Source organism: Sceloporus occidentalis, unplaced genomic scaffold (genome assembly GCF_023333645.1).
Source record: "Sceloporus occidentalis isolate IW3139 unplaced genomic scaffold, rSceOcc1.0.p SCAF_36, whole genome shotgun sequence".
NCBI classification, from domain to species: Eukaryota; Metazoa; Chordata; class Lepidosauria; order Squamata; family Phrynosomatidae; genus Sceloporus; species Sceloporus occidentalis.
This window is the reverse complement of record NW_028317016.1, coordinates 5,155,846-5,181,050: the sequence shown is the minus strand read 5'-3', so window position 1 is coordinate 5,181,050 and position 25,205 is coordinate 5,155,846. Positions and strand designations below refer to the sequence as shown.

General features: G+C 41.8%; 1 protein-coding gene across 1 annotated transcript in view; it reads left to right on the top strand.

The window, feature by feature from the left end:
* The first annotated feature begins 6,519 nt into the window (after positions 1-6,519).
* LOC149297871 (A-type potassium channel modulatory protein KCNIP1-like) overlaps positions 6,520-25,205 on the top strand; it is an 86,248-nt gene continuing 67,562 nt past the window's right edge. Inside the window, exon 1 of the mRNA XM_089488015.1 lies at positions 6,520-6,580. Coding sequence (XP_089344141.1) covers positions 6,520-6,580 — 61 coding nt within the window. The remainder of the gene's footprint in view (positions 6,581-25,205) is intronic.

The window sequence follows — 25,205 nt, the reverse complement described above, 5'->3', positions numbered from 1 at the left end:
GAGACTGTTGGGGAAGAGGAAGTTCCCTGTGCTCCCAGGGCAAGGAGAGGCCCTGAAGAAGACAATCCCTGAGCCAAGTGAGGCAATACCTGCCTGGACATTTTGTGTGCTGTCTGGGGGAGGTTTTCCAGAGCCTGGCATAGCTGGGTCTGGCTGGGAGGTTGAGTTAGTGGGTGATTAGGCTGGTCAGTCTGGACCAGCATAGTTCAGTTAGAGAGGGCTCCAATTGGGAGATAGGTTTTCTTTTTATGATTTGGTTTTTGGGGTTTCAGCAATTAAAAAAAAAGATCGGTTTTGTTACAAGCAGGTGTTTCCGAGACTGATTGCCCTAGAGGACTGTGCTTAGGACCCCTAAAAGTGACATGTATGGCCCTCCTGCTATAGGGTTTGTCACAATATATATAGCATTTTTATACATTTTTTGGAACTTGAAGGTTGGAGAATTATTCTTACATGTTACCTTTTTATTATTATTATTTTTGTTTATTTTACTAATCACATTGTGATTAGAAAGCTGGGCTCCATCGACTTGCATGATTGAATGTAGTACATGTTTTCAACCTGCAAAGCGAGCCAGAGTTCTCAGGGGGATCTGGAGAGACCCTCTTGGAAACTTTGGAAACCTTTGTATTTTTTTAAAAGATGCACTGCCATCTTGCAAGTGGCAATATCTCTTTCAGTGGCAGTTGTGACTGCTCTCCAGAGTGGTCAGAGTGTGTCCTTGGGTGGGTTTTTTGGTGTCGCTGAATGCCTCGCTATTGAGGCATTTCAGTGACACCATTAAAGCTTAGGAGGCAAGACCAATGGTCTCCCCGGGCTAAGTTCCGCCTCCAGGAGTTAAAGGTCTGTACGAGCATCTCTACTGGTCGCTCGTACAGACCTTTAACTCCTGGAGCAGGGAGACCAATTGTCAGGACCCAGGCCATCTGGTAAATACAGACGAGATAAGTCTCACACAAGAATATATTTGTATTGCTGAACAGGAACAGGACTGTTAAATACAGTGGAGTAGAAAGTCTTCCCGGACAGGCCTGGAACTGGAGGACCACTGGCAGGGCAGACGGCAGGAAGCCCACTGGCAGGGCAGACAGCATGAAGCCCACTGGCAGGGCAGACGTCGAGAAGCCCACTGGCAGGGCACACGGCAGGGAGCCCACTGCCAGGGCAGATGGCAGGAAGCCCAGGGGAACTGTAGCAAGGACAAGGGAACTGTAGCAAGGACAGGGGAACTGTAGCAAGGACAGGGGAACTGTAGCAAGGACAGGAGAACTGTAGCAAAAGCAGGGAAACTGTAGCAAAGGCAGGGAACATGGCTTGGAAGCCCTCAGGCAGGCCACACGGCTTGCAAGATAGGTACATTAAGGCAGGACTCAACTCAGGTAACAAGGCTCAGCTATCCCAAGTAATTGCATATGGGTGCTCCAGAGAGCATGACATGTAAATAATCAATTGGTTGATGCCAGAGGAGCTCCCTGCCGGCAACCAATAGAGTCGCTGGCACGGACCTTTATCTCCTGGAATCTCCGGAAACCAAGTTCCGCCGTCAGGAGTTAAAGGTCTGTACCAGCGACTCTATTGGTCGCTCATACAGACCTTTAACTCCTGGAGCAGGGAGACCAATGGTCCCCCAGGCAGAGTTTCGCCGTCATGAGTTACAGGTCCGTACCATCGACTCTATTGAAGAAGAGCTGCACTTCATTGGTTGATGGCAGAGGAGGCCCCTGCCAGCGACCAATAGAGTTGCTCGTACGGACCTTAAAATCCTGGCCGTGTTAACCCCCGTATTAACCCCTTCTAAAAAAAAAAAAAATAGAAAAAAACGAACACGAATATTCGCCCGAAAAGAACACACAAACGGGCAGCACCAAGGTTCAGGCTATGTAGAGAGACTTCTGAGACAGTCCAACACATAGTGGCGAGGTGAAAGTGTCAAGTGCACGTAGGAACAGTGTACACTGAACGGCATAGCCAAGTAGGTGGCATTATGTACAAGAACATATGCACAGAGTATGGACTAAACCCTCCCAATTCCAAATGGGAGATTCCACAGAAGGTTGTGGAGAATAGCAGGGCTAAGCTCCTGTGGGGCTTCCAGATCCAAATGGACAAACAGGTAATGGCCAATCAACCCAACATCGTGGTGGTAGACAAGGACCAGCAGACAGCGGTGGTGATAGATTTAGCGGTGCCAAGTGACAGCAACATCAAGAAGAAGGAGTATGAGAAGCTGCAGAAGTACCTTTGCCTGAAAGAAGAACTAAAAAAGTGGAGATTAAAGGTGAAAGTGGTCCCAGTGGGCATATGAGCTCCTAAACTGGGAGAGTGGCTCCAACAGATTCCAGGAACAACATAAAACACTCTGTCCAGAAGAGTGCAATGCTAGGAACAGCTAAGATACAGTGCAAAATACCCAAACTCTCAGGCCTCTGGTAGAGGACCCAAGGTTGATGAAGACACATACCACACATAGGGATGAGAAGGGAATTTTGTTATACACTATATGAACAAAAGTATTGGGACACCTGATCATTAATTGAACCGTGACTTTTATGACATCACATTATAAATACATAGACATTAATATGTAGTTGGTTGAGATAAGAAGGCCTGGCTCGCAATCTCAGTTCCAGTTCCCAAAGGTGTTCAATGGGGTTGAGGTAGGGGCTCTGTGCGGGCCAGTCAAGTTCTTTCACACCAAACTTATCAAACCATTTCTTTAGGGACACTGCTTTGTGCACTAAGGCACAATCATGCTGTAATAGACAAGGGCCTTGCCCAGACTGTTCGCACAAAGTTGGAAGTATAGCATTGTCCCAAATGTCTTGGTATGCTGAAGGATTAAAAGTTCCCTTCACTGGAAGTAAGGGGCCGAGCCAAATCTGGAAAAACAGACTCTTCTCTACTTTATAGTTGGCACAATGCAGTCAGGCAGGTAACGTTTTCCTTGCATCCACCACACCCAACTGCTAAACAGAGAAGCGTGATTCGTCACTCCACAGAACACGTTTCCACTGCTCACGAGTCCAGTGGCGGAATTGTACTTGGTAATGTGAGGCTTGCATTTAGTTGCTCGGCCACAGAACCTCATTCAATGAAGCTCCGGCCATGGAAACCCATTTCATGAAGCTCCCCCCGCACAGTTTTTGTGCTGATATTAATGCCAGTGGAAGTTTGGAGCTCTTCAGCTATGGAATAAGCAGAGTGTGGGTGACTGTTATGCACAACGCACCGCAGAGTTCAGTGACCACGCTCTGTGACGTTAGGTGCTATTCCACTTCATGGTTGCTGCTGTTCCTAAATGTTTCCACTTTCAAATAGTACCACTTACTTTTGATCTAGCAGAGATGAAATTTCACGAACTGACTTATTGCAAACGTGGCATCTTATCATAGTACCAGACTAGAATTCACTGAGCTCCTCAGAATGACCCATTTTAATGGGTCTGATTGAAATGCCTAAATTAAATAAATAAGACACGTGTCCCAATATTTTTGTCAGGGCCGGCCGAAGACTTAACGCCGCCTGGGGCGAAGTTTAAAACGCCGCCCCCCCGCCGACGCCGGGGGGGGGGCGGCATTTTAAACTTCGCCGACGCCATAATCTACGACCCCCCCCCCCCCGGTACTTACCTTTAAACAGTCCTGCGGCGAGTCTCCCTGCTCTGCCACGGTGCCGGCTTGTAATGCTGAGCGCCGGAAATTGACGTCACTTCCGGCGCTCTGCATTACAAGCCGGCACCGGGACCGAACAGGGAGACTCGCCGCAGAGGAGAGAGAGAGAGGGGCGCCGAGCGGGTAAGCGAAAACCACTCGGTGCCCCTCTCTCTCTCCTCCGCTTCCAAAAAAAAAAAAGCGCTTGGGGCGGCAAAGTGCCGCCCCTTCTAAAGTGCCGCCTGGGGCAATTGCCCCAGTCTGCCCCATTATAGGGCCGGCCCTGATTTTTGTCCATACAGTATATACACATATAATAAGATACAATAAAAATGTACAAGTTGGGCTAAATTCTAGCTCACACACGTTTTCTCCTGCAGACTTACATGAGTCGGGAGTCCAGTCCAGCTTGTATACTCACTACTGCCAATTGGTGCAAGCGGATAAAAAGCAAGCAACTAGCATATTTAAAAACCCACAAGTTGTTTTCAATTGCAAGTTACAAGTGCGCAGGTGGCATGTTGTCCACTGCTCAATGTGCATTAGGGGTAATACTAAAAAATAAATTAGGGAAAGCAGAGCCCACCCATGCCTTTAACCCTCATCCCCATCTTGTGTGTGTTAATAGACTTCTATGTCCCCTTAACTATTGTCCTTATTGTTACATAACTCTACCACTACACATGTGGTATGGTGACTCCTATTATAGATACCGTATTTTTCGCTCCATAAGACGCAGTTTTTTTCCTCCCAAAGTAGGATGAAAAATCAGCCGCGTCTTATGGAGCGAAGATGCATGCAGGCAGGCAGGCAGGGAGGGAGGGGGGGGGGGCAACGATATACCGTATTTATCGGCGTATAACACGCACTTTTTTAACTAAAATCCGGAGCTTAAACCCTACCTGCGTGTTATACGCCGATAAATCCGGGGTCGCAACTGAGGCAGGCGGCGGCGGCCGCCAGCAGAGGAGTCCTGGATTTCTGCCAGTCAGGGGGGCCCAAGGGGTGCCGAGCGGTTGCTGAAGACAACCGCTCGGCAACTCTCGGGCCCCTCTGCCTGACAGATATACAGGAATCCTTTGCTGGCGGCAGCCGCCGCCACCGCCACCGCCGCCTGCCTCAGCGCTTCAACTCCTGTGTTGGAAGCGTTTGTCTCGGGTGCCGGCGCTTTACGCTGGGCGCCGGCATATGACGTCAGACGCCGGCGCTCAGCAGTGAAGCGCCGGCACCCGAGACAAACGCCTCACGCTTCCAACACAGGAGTTTAAGGTAAGTGACCGGGGCGGGGGGGGGGGAGATCCTGAGAAGGGGGGGTTAGGGAGTTAGAGGGGAGATCCTGAGAAGGGGGGGTTAGGGAGTTAGAGGGGAGATACTGAGAAGGGGGGTTAGGGAGGGAGGTCTTACTGTGTGTGTCTTACTGTGTTTGTGTGTGTGTGTCTTACTGTGTGTGTGTCTTACTGTGTGTGTGTGTGTCTTACTGTGTGTGTGTGTGTGTGTGTGTGTGTGTGTCTCACTGTGTCTGTGTGTGTCTTACTGTGTCTGTGTGTGTCTTACTGTGTGTGTCTTACTGTGTTCATAGCTTATTCAGTTATTGTAATAAATATTTTAGCCCATTTTTTAGCTCAAAATATTTTTTCCTTTTTTTTCTCCTCTAAAATCTAGGTGCGTCTTATCAGCAGGTGCGTCTTATAGAGCGAAAAATACGGTATTTTAAAACCCTTTTGCATTTCTCATTTAACGCTTACAAACTTGAAGTTGTATATTCTTGCATTCACTCGCAAGCAATTGGTATGTTATTGATGATGCAGGTTACTTTGTGAGGGTTAGTGTGCTAGTGCATGCAACTTCAGTGCAGTCTGGCCATTTTAATGAAATGCTAATACTGAAGTCACCTGTTGCTTGTAACCATGACAGTAACTCTAGCTTCAGTCTCACTGTCAAAAGGGGTTGGCCCTATCAATGCAGCCACGCCCACTTATTGGGAGTTTGTCAATATGCATTTTCATTACATATAAAACTGGTATTTATGGAAAGGTGTGGAAAAAATGACAATAGTTAAAAATGAAATATGGCATTAATTTGAATGCATTTAATGCACAAGTCAAAACTGTTCCAAATTGGGACCTTATAACTGAAAAATCAAGATTTCATCTGTTTTACACATACGTGAAAGACATGTTTCTGTAGGAAGAAAAAGCAGATAAACAGTAACTAATATATATTGATAATAATAATAATACGGTAATTGTTTTACTACAAATAAACATGGGTTTTACATACATATAAACACAGGAAGGTTCCGTTCCAATAACCCTGTCTGATCAATTTCCAATGTATAATATATGTAACTTATTTTATTCCGAAAACGTACTGTTTGTCTCTAATTTGTATGCACTGGTGTTCGTTAAGTTATCATAGTCAAGGCTGGTGCTGAAAGCCAATTTCATTTTTCAGCAAACCGTCACCGTTCACACGGCCGGTTAGATTAGCATGCAGGGAAGCAGATGCAGTTAGTTTCCCCCCCATTTTTGTCTCCCTATAGTGCAGCAGCCTATCCCCGTGGGAGCCGTGAGTGGAAAAGAAAATAATAAAAAAAAGAGACCTGTTTTTTTATACTCATTCCGTTATGTAATGAGGTGGCAGCTCCTATCTATGGGAACCTGGAGAGCATTTTGACTGGAATAATAACGGAGGGGACCGTGTATGAGGCAGCGCGTTTATGACTGAGAGCAGCAGGGTGGGGGGAAATATTATCAGCCTTTAGTGTCGGTTGAAGGCTGAGCTGCCGCCTTTTGTGTGTTTTGTGTATTTCGTCGAGAAATCGTTTCAACCCGATTTGTATTCAAAGGAGATTTAAAGTCATTTCAAAATGGGTGCAGTGATGGGCACGTTTTCCTCCCTACAGACTAAGCCGAGAAGACCATCCAAAGGTAACAATGATTTATTAAAAAAAAACGCCATTCCGATTAGTAATCGTTTAAAATGTGCAGTTTTTAGCCAGTTTAAGCATTGCACGCAATAAACTCCAGGGCTGCATGTGTTGCTATCTGACTAGAAACGTTAACGATTTAGACAGAAGAGAGAAAATGGGGGCTGAACATCACAACAATATTGCATGTAGTCGTGCATTATGGAAGAGCCTATGGACATTAATCCGGTTTATGCATTTAAGAATATGCCAGGCTTTCAGACATAAACCAATGAGGGACATAATATCACCTCAAATTGCCTGTTTACTACATTTATTATTATTATTTTACATTATGTCTTGGTTATAATCCACTCCGGCGTATAACTGAAAAAAAAACAGTGCACTGAAGTATGATGTAAAAGGTGAGGAAATGTGGTGTTAAAAGATTGACAGAGATACCTGGACCTAGGAGTTCAGACTGAATCATGTCTGCAGTATTATAAACCATTGCTTCATGTTCTCATCTGTTGACTATACGTAATATCTTTTGATCTTCGCACTTTTCACTCATTTTATTGCATCGATGCAACTGAAAATTCATGCTTGAACGCTCTGATCATTTTATGGAGTTTAAGGATGTCTAATAACAGGTCTTTTTAGCTTTGTAGTTGCTTCTCATCACATTTTTTTTCTTTTTCAACCATAAATTTACCTCTACGGTTTAGAGCAAAAATATACATTATATTTACCCCACGGAAGTTTCAGAAAAACAACAATATTAATAGTAGACATTCCACTGGAGACCGCCATTCTGTAAAGGTCCATGGACCTGGTTGTGTGAATAAAGAGTATTGTTTGAAAATGTTCTTGAAAGATAAAATAAAACCTAATCTTTTATGTTCAAGTTGTACATAGTCCGGAATTAATATTTGCAAACCCAATAAAAGTTACCACATATTGACTTATTTTATTTCTTGAGCTTAAACAAAATGCAGGTAAAGTAACAATTTTCAGATTAAATATAGATTTATTTTTTTAAATATACATTTACTTATACAGTTTAATCAACTTTGTTTTTTATTTGAATATGTTTTGGGTTTTTTTAAATGTTACGGCTGAAGTATAGTAGGAAATGTTACATTTAAAATATTACAATATGATGTTTACTGTAAAAACGGAGTAGAAGGATTTGTTCAGACTATTTTTTCCCTGCCATTCAAAGACTATCAGAAAATGATTTCACATGAAACTGAGAGAGCCACAGCTGCTCCTGCTCACCATAAGTTCTGGCCAAAGGACATTTGTTGACATAGTCAGTGGAATTGCATGATATATCATTATATATTATACATAATACATATGTATTTATCTGTATTATGTTCATCATTATTGCTGGTGGAGAGCAGCAAAGGTCTGTCTCTCCACATGCACAAAACTTTACATCAGTGCTTCTTAAATACTATGAGCTCCAGGCTATGACATCATACCAAGATGCTTAGCACTGTTTGCGTACATGTAACACCACAGGGGACTGCTTTATGTAGGAGAGAACCAGATTTAATGAATAGTTACATAGTGGCCATTAAGTTGACTAAAAGAACAGACTGACATTTGTTTTGTTTGTTCGTGTTAGATAATTATAACTTCTTGAAATAGTAACCATTCTTTTGAAATAGATGTAAAATCTGGACAGACTAAGAAGAAGCTCTAGAAAATAGCAATAGGCCTAATATGTATTTCTCAGATAAAGGGTGAGGAGGTAAAGTTAATTAAGGAATATATCATAGCTAATGTACCCTTTCATAAATGATGTTTAAAAGGGCAAGAACCCCACAGTATATGCAATAGGGGGTAGGTCTGTATTCATATGCTTTTAAGGTCCAACCAGCCCTTTTCTGCAATGTCTGAATGTGAAACTAGCTGTACAGTATGGTAATATAATGGAGAAATATTTGTATGTCTCAGACCTCCTGCTTCATGTTATAAATACACAATTTTTTATTCTTTTTGCATTTTATGAAACCAACATCATATTTTAAATGTTTTCTCAAGGGGTTATGTTTACATAGTAAAATTATTATTAGAGATAAATGTGTCACCATCTCAAATTTTTATGGTAAGTTAGATATTTATTTCTGGCATATACTCTGCTGGGCCAAACTGACCGGCCTAAATACCCACTTACTTTGGCTCCCTGCCACACCGAGCTTACTTGGCTCTGGAAAACCATCCACAGGCACTCTGTTCCTTGAAGGTAGTGTCACTCTTGATGCTAGGAACACCTTTCAGAGCCTGCCGTGCCCTGGGAGCACAGATGAACCCCCTCAACAGTCACCCTGATTGTGAGGCTTCAGAGAGTTTAAATGTTAAAAGAGTTTAAATCACATCATGTATCTGCAAGCTTTATGAAAATCCTAGACCAGATCATGCAAATCTGGCTTGGACACTTAGTCTGTTGCAAAACTTGAGTTTGAGCATTGGACCGCCCTGTTCACCAAATGTTCTACCCCAGGGACTCATACACATGATTTGCACATCTGGGCACAAAATCTGCACAAAACCTCTCCCTGGGGCTGTTCAATTTCACAGTGGCTAAACATGTGTGCAAGGAATGTGTGTTTTAATGACATATTTATAGAGGTAGACAAGTGTGTCCTGCTGAAAAGAAAAAGAGTAAATTTGATAACAATAATACCTTTAGTGGCTAACTGAATGGCAAGTAGGGCTGCAACTAACGATTATTTTAATAATCGATTAGTTGGCCGATTATTTTTTTGATTAATTGATTAATCGGATAAAAAAATGAATTTTTTTTAAATTTAAAATAATGTAATAAAAAAACGTACAATTTACACTTAAATCTCTTTATTGCAATGCCCTCTCTCTCTCTATTCACCTTCTTATTTTACTGACATAATAATAAAAGCTAAAAAAAAACAAACACGGTGTTTCTCAAACTAGGTTTTAATACAAAGTTATTAGTAAATATTAATTCATATGTTAACTATTTTTCATATTTAATAAAAACTATGAGAAAAAAGCCTTGTTTATATTTTCTTTTATTTACCAAACTGCCCCCAGTTATGCACATCTGACCCCCAGCTTGCCACTCTGCCCCCATATATGCCTTATACCTCCTATATGCCAGAGATTCCACTGCGCCCCCTGATATGCCTTATACTCCTTATATGCCAGTGATATGCAACTGAGCCCCCTGATATACCTTTTACCCCCAGATATGTTTTATGCCCCCCTGATATGCCTAATATCGATATGCCTTATACCCCCTATATGCCCTGAAATTCATAATACCCCCCATACACCACTATAACTCACCCATACACCACTCTGGCTCCTCCCCCTCCCATACACCACTCTGGCTCCTCCCCCTCCCATACTCCACTCTGGCTCCTCCCCATACTCCACTCTGCCTCCTCCCCCCTCCCATACACCACTCTGCCTCCTCCCCCCTCCCATATACCACTTTGGCTCCTCCCCCTCCCATACACCACATTGGCTCCTCCCCCTCCCATACACCATGTTGCCTCCTCCCCCTCCCATACACCACTTTGCCTCCTCCCCCCTCCCATACACCACTTTGCCTCCTCCCCCCCTCCCATACTCCACTCTGCCTCATCCCCCCTCCCATACTCCACTCTGCCTCCTGTCAGCAACGGAGGTTCAGAAGACACCAGGGAGCCGGGTAGAGAGGCAGAGTGACGTATGGGAGGGGGAGGAGCCAGAGTGGAATATGGGAGGGTGGCTCCCATACACCGCTCTGCCTCTCTCCCGACTCTGTTGCTGACAGGCACTTTCACTGCAGCTTCATTTTTCATTATCGATTAGTCAAATCAATTTTTATCGATTATAAAAAGAGGTTTTTTTCAGAGCAAATGCTCTGAAAAACTCCTCTCCTTATATAATCCGACCTCAAACAGGTCGCTCCCCATAAGATTCCTATAGATTGCTATACAGAGGAACCCGACATGGGAACCTTTTGGTGTACTGGTGAACACCCTGTTATACAAAATGTCTTATATAATGTAGTTTTATATAATACAGGCATTTGTACAACTATAGGCTCATAAAAAAAATACAAGCCTATCAAGTTCAACCCTACTGTTGATGCAGGGGGTAGTAAACCCCACACTGAAGTGATTTCCAGTTGCAATCTGATTTGTCACTGTATCAACTATAACTGTAACTACATGCTAACTGGTCTCCTCTTCTCCTGCCTTTCTCCACTCGAATCCATTTGTCTCACTTCCCCCTTCAACCACTGACTAGATTGAATGCTCACAAGAGTAGGCTCTCTCTTCCTTCTGTACCAGTACAATTTCTTATTAAAACACAATCTATAAAATATCTATATGATCCGTGGCAGTACAAAGGCTAAAACAGAAAAATTATCTTCAAAACATGTCACAAGTGCCCTGTCTGTGGGCTATCCCGCCAAGCTCCCTGTCCGTGAGCCATCCCACCAAGCTCCCTGTCCGTGGGCCATCCCGCCAAGCTCCCTGTCAGTGGGCTATCCCGCCAAGCACCCTGTCAGTGGGCTATCTAGCCAGGTGCCTTGTCCTGAGAACAATCCAGCTTCTGCCCTGTCCGTGAGCGTCCATTCTGTTCAGCCCGGCTGGCTAGTTGCAATTCTGCCTTGGCACACCCCCTTTCTCACTGCTTGCTCCTGTCTGTACTCTCAGTCCACTTGTCTGTCTTGTCTGTACTCTCCAGTCCAGCCTGTACTGCAAGGGAGACAGTACTACCTGTACCTTACAGTAATTAATCATGCAATGTTGGGTACAGGCCTTTGTATCCCTTGCAGCTAGGCTCCTCCCTGACTTTCCTATCACTATATCTCACTATACTAGTCTGTTGCAATTTTACTAATAACAATGATTTAAAAAGAGAAGTACTCAAATGTATCTTGCAACTATAGATTATTAGTGATATATTTAATAGATGAGAAAATTGACAATTTCACGAATTCTCCTAAAGCATTTTAAACATCATTGCCGTATTTTCAGGTTATAAAATGCAGTCTTAGAATCTGTCATATGCAATAATTAGATAATTTGTTCGATTATAAGATGAGGTGTTTTTTTTCAGAGCAAATGCTCTGAAAAATACCGTTGTCTTCTATTCAAGGTTGTGTTATAATCTGACCTCAAATACAGGTCTGACTGCAAGCTGCAGGGGACCTGGATCCTCCTCTCTGACAGCCGGTGGATGTCTGCACGATGCGCAGACAACCTCCACTTCTGCTGGGGCTTCTATGACGGAGTGCCAGGGTTACATGACCTTCCGGTGCTCCACCATAGAAGCCCTGGCGGAAGTATCGGCCAGCAGCAGCAGAGTTGTCTACACATATTGCACAGACGTTCACCGGCTCCCAGAGAGGAGGGTCCCCTGCAGCACTGCAGGGACCTGGATCCTCCTCTGCGATGCGTGCAGACAACCTCCACTGCTACCCGACACTTCTGCCGGGGCTTCTATGACGGAGCACCGGCATGACGTGACCTTCCAGTGCTCAGTTATAGAAGCCCCAGCGGAAGTCCCAGGTAGCAGTGGAGGTTGTCTGTGCGCAGATGTCCACCGGCTGCCCCCACTTGACACTAGGGAGTCTGGAGCACGGGGGGCAAGTCTAGGGATGCATCGGTAAGGTGGGGGGGGCGCATAAAGGGGGTATAAGGCATATCAGGGGGTAGATTGGCAAATAGGGGGGAATAAGGCATATTTGGGGGGCTTGGTAGTATATATGGGGGTATAAGGCATATCAGGGAGGCAGAGTGGCAAAAGGGGGTATAAGGCATATCTGGGGACAGAGCCTTTTGGAGCCTCTCAGTTGAACTTTTATGAAATCATAAAATATAAATGTATATTTTCATATATATTTTAAAATATAAATATATCTATACCCAGAATCAATTTGTCAAAGGAGAGATTTACACTATGACCGGTTGCCTAAAAATCTTCAACCATCTTCACTAGATTGGGAAGTCTCTTAGCTACGGATTTTCCGTACTGCACTAGGATCTACTTCCGGGGACTGTAGCAGTACCCACCCCTAAAAAAGAATTGTCGGTAGCTGTAGCAAATGTTTCACTTAACAAATGTAAAAAACATCTATGTGATTTAAAGAAAAGATGTCAGCAATTACCTTGCTATTCGGTTTAAGTAGAATTCAAAGCAGATAAAAAAAGGATACTGAAAACCTCACCCCAAAATTGTTTTATCAAGGTGCGACTCCATGTGTGGAAAATGTATCCCTCTCCCACATTATTTTTCTTTTTTTTCCTAGTCGTACTGGGGGTAAATGTAAACTCAATAGAACATCCTTCAAAAATACATTTGAGAATGCTTTATTTACTTGTGTCCTGATGCAAGCCCATTCCACATCCTCATTCTGTATTCTGAAATACATTTTCCTGTATGTTATGTATTTGGGTCTTGAGTTAACCTTACAAGAGTTTAACTCTAGATAAAGAGAATATCTCATTCTTTTAGATCTGACACTTTCTTTACAGAGCTTTTTTTTAAAGGTTTTTGAAGTATTTAGGATTTCCCCTTTTGATTGCTATAATCTGGGGACAAATATGATATTAGCGGTGTCAGGAGGTGAAGGATAAGCATATCTGGGAACTTTCATCTGGTGCTCACCTCTTGCAGAATGAGGGTGAGTTGTCTCGTTGACATTGATGGGTGTTCTGCTGACATCAGTGGGTGGTCCAACTGACATTGTGTGCAGGGCTAGCCCCACACACAGGAAGACACCATTGGTAGAGGGGAAGTGGGCGGGTGTGGGGGCAAAGCTGTGACACGAAATTTGCCCGTTGTCAGAGAAGCGGCACTTTAACCAGAGTCTCCGGGCAAAACCTGGAGAGTTCCCAGATATGGGAAGGCTTACCCTATCCACAACATCTGATGTTGCATATATCACTTGTCAAAACCAGTTTGCCCAAATTGAAAATGTCTGTACCCCATTGCAGTCCTAAATGCTGTGTCCCAGATTGAGAATGTATGTCCCAGGCTGTTGTAGTTGGCCCAGTATTTGGATTTATCAGTGAATAGAGATATTTCATAGCCTTGGCTCAATTTCAATATACAAATCTGGGGCCAGATCGATAATGGTTCAATACAGAGGCAGAATGGAACTGTGATAAGGGACATCCCTTGCAAGTCCCAATATAGATCTCCCAACCCATTCAACAAACCTTGCTAGCTTTACAAGCTGTGCTCTGGGACACAGAAAAAAAAGAAAGAAAAAAGGAGGGGGAGGATCCTTGTCTTGTAGTTGAGTCTTGTTGTACGATGAGCTGGATCAGAGTGCATCAAGAGGCCTACAGCCATCACTCCATTGCTGTTATGCCATGACAGAAGCATGACTGAGACGCTGCCTTTTAGACGTCTTCAACGTGATGTTCAAGTTGCAAAGAAAATGTGCCCAGAGTAGAAGGCCTGTATGTACTTCATGGGACACCCTTCCCAAGGTGCAGTAGAGTGGCTGCATGTTCGAAGTGGTGTTGCAGGCACACAAGGTTCACCTGCTTTCCAAGGTTACCTCTCTTGCTCTGGCTCAACATTTCCCATGCAAAAATTGTTAAAACTCTTTATGCTTGTGTTTGCTAGGAAGGCATCCAAACGTTTTTTTTTTTAAGGTATTAACTAAATCCACCAAAACCAGTTCACTTGACAGTGCATTCTACAACGGACCTGACTAAAAATATTTTATTTGCTTAACAAGGAATCCCATTTCCTCTAACATTTAAGGGGACATTTCCATATTGTGTATAAAGTTTGACAAGTGAAAAGATCAGCTGTATATAGTATATATTATCTACTATAGTATAGTAATCATATCTCCATTGTAGTACCCAGAGTGTGATGAATGTGTGTGGGTGTATGATTTAATTAGTAAGGAAACAATATGCTCTTCTTTAGTTATTCTTGTGCAGAATTATAAGATGAACTTTACATAAAAATGGTATATCAAAAAATGAATGTTCCAGTGTTAGTTTACAATTGTTGTTTACAGTCAAGATATGGATCACAGTAACGGAATCCTTTTTTTTTTTTTCTACCTTTTACAAATTGCCAAAGGCATAAAAGTCCTGTCTTACATTGTGAAGCAGCACACAACTCCGACGGTCTCTAAGTGCAGGAAGGGATCTAAGCCTAATCTGTTTCATTCTTCTTTCATTGCTGATGCATGTCTTTTAATTTGGTTAATGAACTATATGCATGATTTCATCCAAAGAGTGAAGGTGTCATCTCTGTATCCTCGAACCTGTAAACCCCTGTCTGCATACACAGTTGTGTACAGCCATGGGTTAAAACATACACCAGGGAATCTTTTTCCAAGTAAGTCTTGCCAATGATATATAAAGATGCAATATTTCTGTTTCTGTATGAGACTAGACACTGCAGATCCTTCTCCATAGTGCACCTTGCCAATAAGCAGCCATGACATTTATAATCTTCCTTGCCATGGTTTTCTTAAAAAAGGACTGTTTCCAGTGCTTTGTTTTAATAGATGTCCCAAATACATTTACAGAAAGAGAAATACTATCAAAAGGTCAATAAAGGGTCTAGCCATCACAGAAAATTGATTCTTATTTTTGCCATCCTGTGGCTATATGTATAATTACAACACTTAGAAACAAAACTTTAGGTAGTGCCCCAAAACGTTACACTTGCCATCTAGCCTTATGTGATTTATGAAGGCCCCGCTGAGTTTATAGTTTAAATGCTGTAAACCTTGTGTGTTGAAATACACCCAAGATTCATTAAAGAAGAAAGCCTCATACATGCAGAATAGAGAAGGCTGTCTGTGACCAATAGGCAACCTCTGTAAGTTTTAATAGAAATAAAATTATACAGGCAGCCAAATTTGGTTGCCTGCTACCATGCTAAGAATGCTAAGAATGCTGCCTGTTGATCTATTGTGAGATCGACTGCATAGTATTCATCAAGAAAAGTCTGATCCATTTTAACATGTAGGGATTAGTGATTATGATGTCACAGTCAATCCCCACTGCCCAAAAAAAAACACTGGGGTTATTAACTAGGATGAAGATGAGGGTAATGGAAGTTGTAGCCCACAAAAGCTAGTAAATCAGGAATGCTAAATAAATTTGTATTTTTAGTTGGGCACAGCTAGATGTTTCAGGAAGTGAGAGTCACAAACTTAAGTGTCTTTTCCACATCTCTTAGGTATGCTGCAATATAGCGAGAATGTGGCTTTAGTATCTTGTACATCATCATTTGGAATGTGCCCAGATGGACACAGTACCAATAGTTGCATGTAGACCAAATGGCATTAGTAAAGAAAAGATAGGGTAAAGGGAAGGCTGAAAATGTAGCAATGTAAGAGACGGTAAAAACAGTAAAGAGAGCATATAAAAAAAATAAATAGTATAGAAATCTCAAATAGCTATACTCGCACAGAGCTATTAATAATGTAGTCATTGTTTAGGCCAAGCAGCATATAATGCAATTATTTATTTGCATAAAAGCAATTTATAATGGTAAATCCACACACTAGGAATAGCCTTTATACCCTCGCAGAGCTTTGTATATTGCTTTCTGTGTTTGCATTTGCATACGGTTGTGCATAAGATCAATCATCGCAGCTGCTATCCATCCATTTTGTTAGGTACATGCATTTTATATGTGGTATATGACACTGCAGGTATTATATGAAATTATGATTGTATTGATTGTCTACCAGATTTTTGTGCAAAAGAAAGGTCTAGTTTAAAATAAAAATTACCTGTGAAACAAATATCACCAGTGGCTCATACAGTGAAGGAAAAACATATTTGATCCCCTGCTGATTTTGTATGTTTGCCCACTGACAAATACATGATCAGTCTATATTTTTAATGGTAGGTTTATTTGAACAGTGAGAGACAGAATAAGGCATTTCAAATAATTTATAAATTGATTTTGCATTTTACTTAGTGAAATAAGTATTTGATCCCCTATCAATCCGCAAAATGTCTTGCTACCAAGTGTCTTTTATACCGGTAACGAGCTGAGATTATGAGCAGTGTTCCTAATCTCAGCTTTTTACCGTTATAAAAGACACCTGTCCACAGAAGCAATCAACCATCGCTAAAATAACTGTCAATGTCCCTCGGTCTGGGACACCATGCAAGATCTCACCTCGTGGAGTTTTAATGATTATGAGAACAGTGAGTAATCAGCCCAGAACTACACGGGAGGATCTTGTCAATGATCTCAAGGCAGCTGGGACCATAGTCACCAAGAAAACAATTGGTAACACACTAGGCCGTGAAGGACTGAAACCCTGCAGCACCCGTAAGGTCCCCCTGCTCAAGAAAGCACATGTACAGGCACGTCTGAAGTTTGCCAATGAACATCTGAATGATTCAGAGGAGAACTGGGTAAAAGTGTTGTGGTCAGAGGAGACCAAAATCGAGCTATTTGGCATCAACTCAAATCGCTGTGTTTGGAGGAGGAGGAATGCTGCCTACGACCCCTAGAACACCATCCCCACCGTCAAACATTATGCTTTGGGGGTGTTTTTCTGCTAAGGGGACAGGACAATTTCACTACATCAAAGGGACGATGGATGGGGTCACATACCATCAAATCTTGAGGAGGGGCTCAAGAAGAAGCACATTAAGGTCCTGGAGTGGCCTAGCCAGTCTCCAGACCTTAATCCCATAGAAAATCTGTGGAGGGAGCTGAAGGTTCGAGTTGCCAAACGTCAGCCTCCAAACCTTAATGACTTGGAGAGGATCTGCAAAGAGGAGTGGGACAAAATCCCTCCTGAGATGTGTGCAAACCTGGTGGCCAACTACAGGAAACGTCTGACCTCTGTGATTGCCAACAAGGGTTTTGCAACCAAGTACTAAGTCATGTTTTTCAAAGGGGTCAAATACTTATTTCACTGAGTAAAATGCAAATCAATGTATAATTTATTTGAAATGCGTTATTCTGGATTCTTTTGTTGTTATTCTGTCTCTCACTGTTCAAATAAACCTACCATTAAAATTATAGACTAATCATATCTTTGTCAGTGGGCGAACGGCCAAAATCAGAAGGCCATCAAATCATTTTTTCCTTCACTGTAGATAAAACATAGTGAGTAAGCTATGTGCATCTGTGAACAACCATAATATACTTTCATTTCTCAAACAAGAGCCCAGATGGACACAGTACCAATAGTTGCAGGTTATATGTGGGAGTGGTGATGCCAGATAAATTGTTCACTTAGCATGTTTGCCATTTCTAAATTTTAAAATGATAGACACGGATATAAGTTGATGAAAGGTGGCTAAAACCCATACCAACTCTAGTTTATGAACAGGCAAGTTCTTGAAAAAAGCCATAAGTTTCCATGGGTATTGGGGTCAATGTGAAGTACAAGTTTATAAAATTGAAGTGGCATCTATATCTGTGTGTACTGAAAGCATAGAGAGTCTCCACAACTGTGCATGAAATATATTATTAAAGTATTTTAGACTTTGACATTTGTCATTTCTAGTTTTGTGCTTTATATGAAATAGTCATAAAAAAGGTAAGATACCGTAAAACGTTTAATGCTTGCATGTGGTTTATATTTCAGAGACTTTAGACCCTTTTGACCCTGTTGTACATTTTGCTGCTTGTCAGATGGTCCATGATATTTGCATGGGAGACTTTGGCCTGTTTCAATCCATATTATGCCATTTATGAGAATCTTCTACTGTACATTATTTCTTTTACAGGTCAGCTCTATGTAATGGACTACGCCCCCCGCCAGAATAAGTCAGGTATTGGATTTTTCTATTTCTGACTTGCTGGCTTATGCCTTGGTATCGTAATCTCTACATGGGTCGTATTGTGTGTTAGCTACAATTTACCCTCTTGTTGCATTAACACTTAATAGCTTGATGAAGTATGTAAAGCAATTGCTTACAATTAGCGGTTTGTTAGTTTGCAATAATTTTTATATATTTAGTTTGTACCTCACTAAATGGATACAAATGCTCAAAAATGTGATTAGGATCAAGTTGCCTTTTAGCTTTTTGACAGACTATAAAAAGGAGAATTCAAAACATCCATAGTGGGAAGGCTGAAGGATTGCTAAACGATGCTATTTAGGAAAAGTTTATTTGCAATAACATGGTTTTATAACTGAGGTCATGTCAAGCCAGCATATTTGCTTGTTATGAAACTGTAAGCCATAATGTGGCCTGAGGAGATGTAGTGGTTGTGGTCTAGATGGACTTTGATTTTATTAATTTAAACACATATGATTGGGAGAAAAGATTTGTTCGAGAATCGGTAGAATGCAAACTGTTATGTTTTATGGAGCATTTGCCAGTTACATAGCCCTGAATGAAATATTGTGATATTTGTGGATAATACAAAATTATGTAATGTAATGAAATCAGAAATGGATGGTATGTGAGGGATTTAGACATACAACTGGGCAGTACCATGGCAGATGTGGTCAACATAGAGAAAAATAAAATGATGCACTTGAGGAAGAAAACCAATTATAAGTTGAATAGCTGCTTATAAGGGAAATCCACTATGAAGAGGGAACTAAGGAGCACTTGTCGATAATAGCACGCAATCTCAAGCAGCTGCTGCAAAAACAGGCAGATGGTTGTCCTATATTGAGAGGTAATGAGTGTACAGAATACGAATATTGGGTTTGTATATGTCATTGATAAGAATATGCAGTATAATTTTAGGAACACCTTTATAAAAACCAGACATTATGGAAATGGGAGGGGTTCAGAGAAGGGCAACACAACTAAGTAATGATGACATGTAAGATCTTAGCCATAAAGTGAGACTTGTATAGGGAAAAAAAGACACCTATGTGGGATTATGATTATCATACACAAGTATATTCAAGGACAGTACAAAGATGTGTCTGGGGACCTTTTCACTCATAGAAATTTACAGACAGCACAGGGAAATTTAAAAAAACCCTCTCCTAAACTTCACACTTATGCTTACAGAGGTTGTGTTTTGGTGTTCCTGGTACAGAGTTCTGTGCTCCTTCTGTCACCAACTTCATTCTCTTGTATCTTTTAGTGCCTCCAAATGTGTAAATAACCAGGATATGACATCCTGCCATCAAAAAGGCAATCAGTGGCATGAAATGTTGGGACACAGAGGGGGGTGGGAAGCTGCAGCTCTGTGCTTATAAAGTATACATATTTATATACCGTACACCTTCTCCCACATTTGTAGAAACAGGGGCGAGGTTGTCCACCTGATGCGCACAGAATAATGCAGGCTGATTTGCGAAGAAAGAGGTTCAGAAAAGCTTCTCTGCAAATTTGTCTGCAATATTCTGGTCTCTTGGAGTACTTCTGCAAAAAGACAGAGCCACAGCACACACCGCAGGGACCCCCTATCCCTCGTTCCTCAAATTGTGGGAGAGGGTGTGTGCAGAGGCTCCACCCTGGTTAACGGAGCCGATGCCAAAAAGTAGCAGACAAAGACAGAAGAACGAGAAGTGGAGCTGCAATAAAGGAGATGGGTACATGAACAATAGTGAGACATCCTAAATATCTTAAACCCTTTAAATCTTTTAAATTAAACCCTTGACCACAATTGATGTGCCTGGCATATCGTGGGGTTGAGCCAGTGTCAAAATGAAAAATAAAAAAGACCCCAGTGATGTCACCATGACATCATAAGTAGAATAATCCAGTTCAAAGTAAATATGTCCAAAAAATTTAAAAAAACATTTTTTACCTACCCAAAAATTCTGGCATTGAAATAGATAAAATGCCAGCATTTGAAATAGCCTGGGGTGTCTAGTTTTCATAAATATATGGTTTAATGAGGTAAATTGAATTGGCTGTTTTCAAAGATGTCCCAAATAGGGCAAAGGCGCACACTGACAACATGTCAAAATACATCTTAAAAAAATAGGACTTGGGGGCAGAATTTTCAACAAAATTTCAAGTTGAAAAATGTCATTGTCCCAAATGTGGCCCTTTACTCCCTCCAAAAAATGACAAACCCATGCATGGGTGCTATCATTGTACTCAGGAGATGTTGCATATATGTGGGTGTTGTTTAAACGTTATATCAACCAGGACCAGTAATTTCATACCTGTAGTAAAATGTAAAGACATAAAAACATTGGGTATTTCTAAACTCAGGACAAATATTAGAACTATTTAGCAGGTTTTTTCATTAGCTTTTGTAGATTGTACATCTGCTCAGAAGGCTATTTTGGCCATTTTCTCCAGTTGTAGGCCCCTGCCTACAGACTACAAAGTTGGCAATGTGATTTCTTTGGTAATTCATCTTCATCTGTGAGGCTACATTTCCCTCACTACTTAATCATTGCATGTTGTGTAAAACGCAAAGCTTTCATATTCCCATCAGGCCCGGACGTTTTCATGACCTAAGAACCAGATATTTGTTTATCATTTTCACCATATGTTTGTCAAACTATGACTCCCCCTTTCCTTTAATGAACCTGCACAAATTATCATTTTGTTCAGGAGAAGTAGGGCCTTCATTTAAAATCAAAGAAATACATAACATAAGAATTATTAGTAATAAAAAACTATACTAAATTTATATCCAATTTATATTCAGTAAAATCTCATGATTACAGTCATACCACACATACTTATTTTTTATGCAGCAGTAAAAGCATCACGCCTAGTTTTCCTATATTTCTGAATGCCAAACCTGTTCCAGAAAATTATCATTTTCTCCAAAAATTTTTTTAGATTGCTCGGATGGTATCAGCTACACCAGTTTACATTGTCACTACCAAGCATTCGATATTTGGGGGGGGGGGGTTAAGTATGCCGTACAAGACTGTATGTACTGCCTTCTAATCCTGTAAAATGCCTTTGTGCTTTATTAACAAATAATAATGAAATATTATGCATAAACAGTGCATTGAACAGAAATGCTAATATCTAAAAAAATATATACTAAAATAGAGAAAACTAATTTTTTGCTATTCCGCTTAGTATTTCTTCACAAAGTAGATGCCACTACTGAACACCAATGAATAGTTTTGATAGCTTCCTGCTGCCCGGAAGCCCAGGCAGACCATCAGCAACCAATAGGAGCCACTCCTGTGCATGTGATGGCTCAGGGGGTGCTCCAATTCAACACAGGACACGTCTTAAATGCCATAAGAATGATCTGTTGTCCTCATTGCTGGCTAAAATGAATGCTGTAGAATGGATTTATATTTTCTCTCAATCAGTAGAGGTTACTAAACAGATGGATGTTACTTGAGCAGAGCTTACAAACACTTTAACCCCAAAAAACTCAAACAAATATAAAGCCAACACAGCTCTTCTAGCAAGAAAACGCATTAGGAAACCATTACAGACTAGGACTCCATACTTGTGGTTCAAAGTAGAAACTAAGGTCAAATGTCACATCACCCTTCTAGGGAGTGTATATGTAGTATCTTGTTAAAATTTTTATTTTGGCTATGGAGCCCTGTTTGCTAATCACGGTTTGATCAGCACAGACAGATGTTTCTTTCCTTTCCAAAAAATGAAGAAGAAAAATTATGGAAAAATAAAATATATAAAAAAAATAAAATTAAACAAATTTAAAAAATAAATAACATTTGTTGGGAACCCATTGATGTCACTGGGATAAAAAATTTACAAGAGGTCCCCAAAGGGATCTCGAGCCATACTGCGCTGGAACCAGTGCAGAAAAAAGGTCCTCTTAGCCCTACAACTACCCCAAACTCCTTAAGCCAATAGTATTCAAAATATGTAATATAGGGTGATATGTAAATGTGATAGTAGGTGATAGGTGATATGTAAATATGTATGTGGGGATATGACTGTAATCAGATGTTGCTGAACATACATTTTTTCAGCTATGGCAACTACACTATAGAACGTTTAAGAAAAAAGTGTAGTTTTTTTTCTATTTTCACTAATAATTGTTATGTTTTATGTAACTATGATTTTAAAAGAATGCCTCACATCTAAACAAAATTAAAGGTATAATCCCATCAACCACCAGACAGCCCGGCGCCACCATGCAGTTCTATGGCCAGCAATGCCCGCTGTCAGGAACCGGGTCCATACAGATGACTGTAAAGACCCAGCGCGCCCAAAGATTGTGTGCAGGAGTTACGGTGCAGTAGCGGAGTTGGACAGGGCCTGGTGCAGGGCAACAGCACTCTCCCGGTGAGCATCTAGGGTTGTGCAGCCACATACCAGCGCCCTGACATAGCAGCGGATGATGACAGAACAGAACTTGGAGATATCCTGCAGGCACCCTGGAGCAGGCATGAGACATAGCACTGAAACCATGTGCAGGATGCTGCAGGCTGGAAGTAGGGAAGCTAAGCAGAGTATATAGCAGAAACATAAGCAAGCAAGGGTGACAGAGCAAGGAGCAGGGGACCAAGCAAGAACCATAACCAGACAAGAAATACATAATACAGGGAACAAGACCAGGAATACTCAAGATCCGACATGAACAGGACAGGACACCCCTCCACCGGGGATTCAAGACAGGACACCCCTCTACTGGGGATTCAAGACAGGACACCCCTCTACCGGGGATTCAAGACAGGACACCCCTCTATGGGGATTCAAGACAGGACACCCCTCTACTGGAAATTCAAGACAGGACACCCCTGTACCGGGGATACACGACAGGACACCCCTCTACTGGGGATACACGACAGGATACCCCTCTACCGGGGTTACAAGACAGGACACCCCTCTACCGGGGTTACAAGACAAGACACCCCTCTACCGGGGTTACAAGACAGGACACCCCTCTATGGGGATTCAAGACAGGACACCCCTCTACCGGGGATACACGACAGGACAACAAGGCACAGAGCTGACAAGACTTACCAGGCAACACATGACAAGAATACACAGAAACCACAGGAATAGCCTAGGACTACAAGATAACAATTGGAGATTCCGTCACATCTTATGGCCATAGTATGCTTAGCCCACCACTACGCCAAAGTACTCCAATGACGGTGGGTCCTAACGCTAAATTCCTGCCTACAGAGGTACTAAACAAACCAAATGTAAGGCACCTACCTTAAACGGCTCCCGGTCGTCCTCTTCTCCCTCCCGGCAGAAACACCGGCACCGCTCACTGGCACATGAAGCAGCCGCTCGCACGCGCGGCCGGTTCATGAATATTTATGAGGCTGACCGCCGTCTGGATTCCACTGCGTCGCCTTCCCTATCCCGAGACGCCACTTCCTTCCCGCTGTTCCAACGATCCAACCTCCGGTTACCTTACCCACGGAAGAACCAATGCAGATCGGGTTGGCACGTGGTCAATTGTCAGAGACCGAGAAAGCCCGTCGCAGGAAGAACAATTTGTGCCTATACTGTGGTCAACCTGGGCATCTGATCTACTCCTGCCCACGACGCCCTCCTATGGGTAAGCCCACACACGATAAAGTTTGCCTAAGTTCTTTTCCTAAAGATGGTTCTCCTCACCTATACATCTCTGGGGGGCCTACAATTTAGTCCGCATACGCAAGGGAGATGAGTGGAAGACCGCCTTCTGAAGTCAATACGGACATTTTGAGTACCTCATAATGCCCTTTGGGCTTTGCAATGCCCCTGCTACGTTCCAACATTTTTTAACCCCTTCGTAACAAAGGCTGATTTTACTTTTTGTACCCTTCGTGACAATGGCCGTTTTAACATTTCTGCACTGCTCGTGTTTAGCTGTAATTTTCTTCTTTCCCGTTTACTGAACCCACACACATTAGATATTGTTTTTTCAGGACAAGAAGGGCTTTCTTTAGATGACATTGTTTTGATTGTATCATATTATTTACTATTAAAAAAAGTATAAAATATGGTGAAACATTTAGAAAAAAATGACTGTTTCTAACTTTTAGTTGAAAAATCTTTTACTCTTCTATAAAAGGTAATAAAAAAACCTGCTAAATAGATTCTACTATTTGTCCTGAGTTTAGAAATACCCAATGTTTTTATGTTTTTTTGCTTTTTTCTGCACGTTATGGGGCAATAAGTACAGGTAGCGTTTTGCTATTTCAAAGCCATTTTTTCCAAATCTGGTAATTCTTCCCCCCATGTGCCATTTCGGGTCTCTTTGAACCCGGCCAATGCAATTTACCCCATCAAGTCATATATTTTTGAAAACTAGACAGCCCAGGGTATTCCAAATGCTAGTATTTTAACCCTTTACAAGCACTTATTCTACCATCAGCCTTTGTCAAACTTTATGGTAGTAATTTTTTTGCATTTGTTTTTTCACACACATTTTACTTCAGGTATGAATAAACAGGTTCTGGTATATGTCACTATCATAAAACACCCCAATATGTGTTTAGCAACATCTCCTGAGTACAGTGATAACTCACATGAATGATTTTGCCTGGCTGTTTGGGGGCAAAAGGGCCACATTTGGGGCATGCACATTTTTCAATGTTGAACTTTGGCATTTGGGGATCCACTGCCCATGCCCTATTTGGTACATCTTTGAGCCGGGCCATTTCAGTGTGCCCAATAAAGCCATATATTTTTGAAAACTAGACACCCCAGGGTATTTCAAATGCTAGTATTTTAACTCTTTCCATGCACCATATCTACCACCAGCCTTTGTCAAACTTTGTGGTAGTCATTTTTTTGCATTTGTTTTGTCACACACATTTT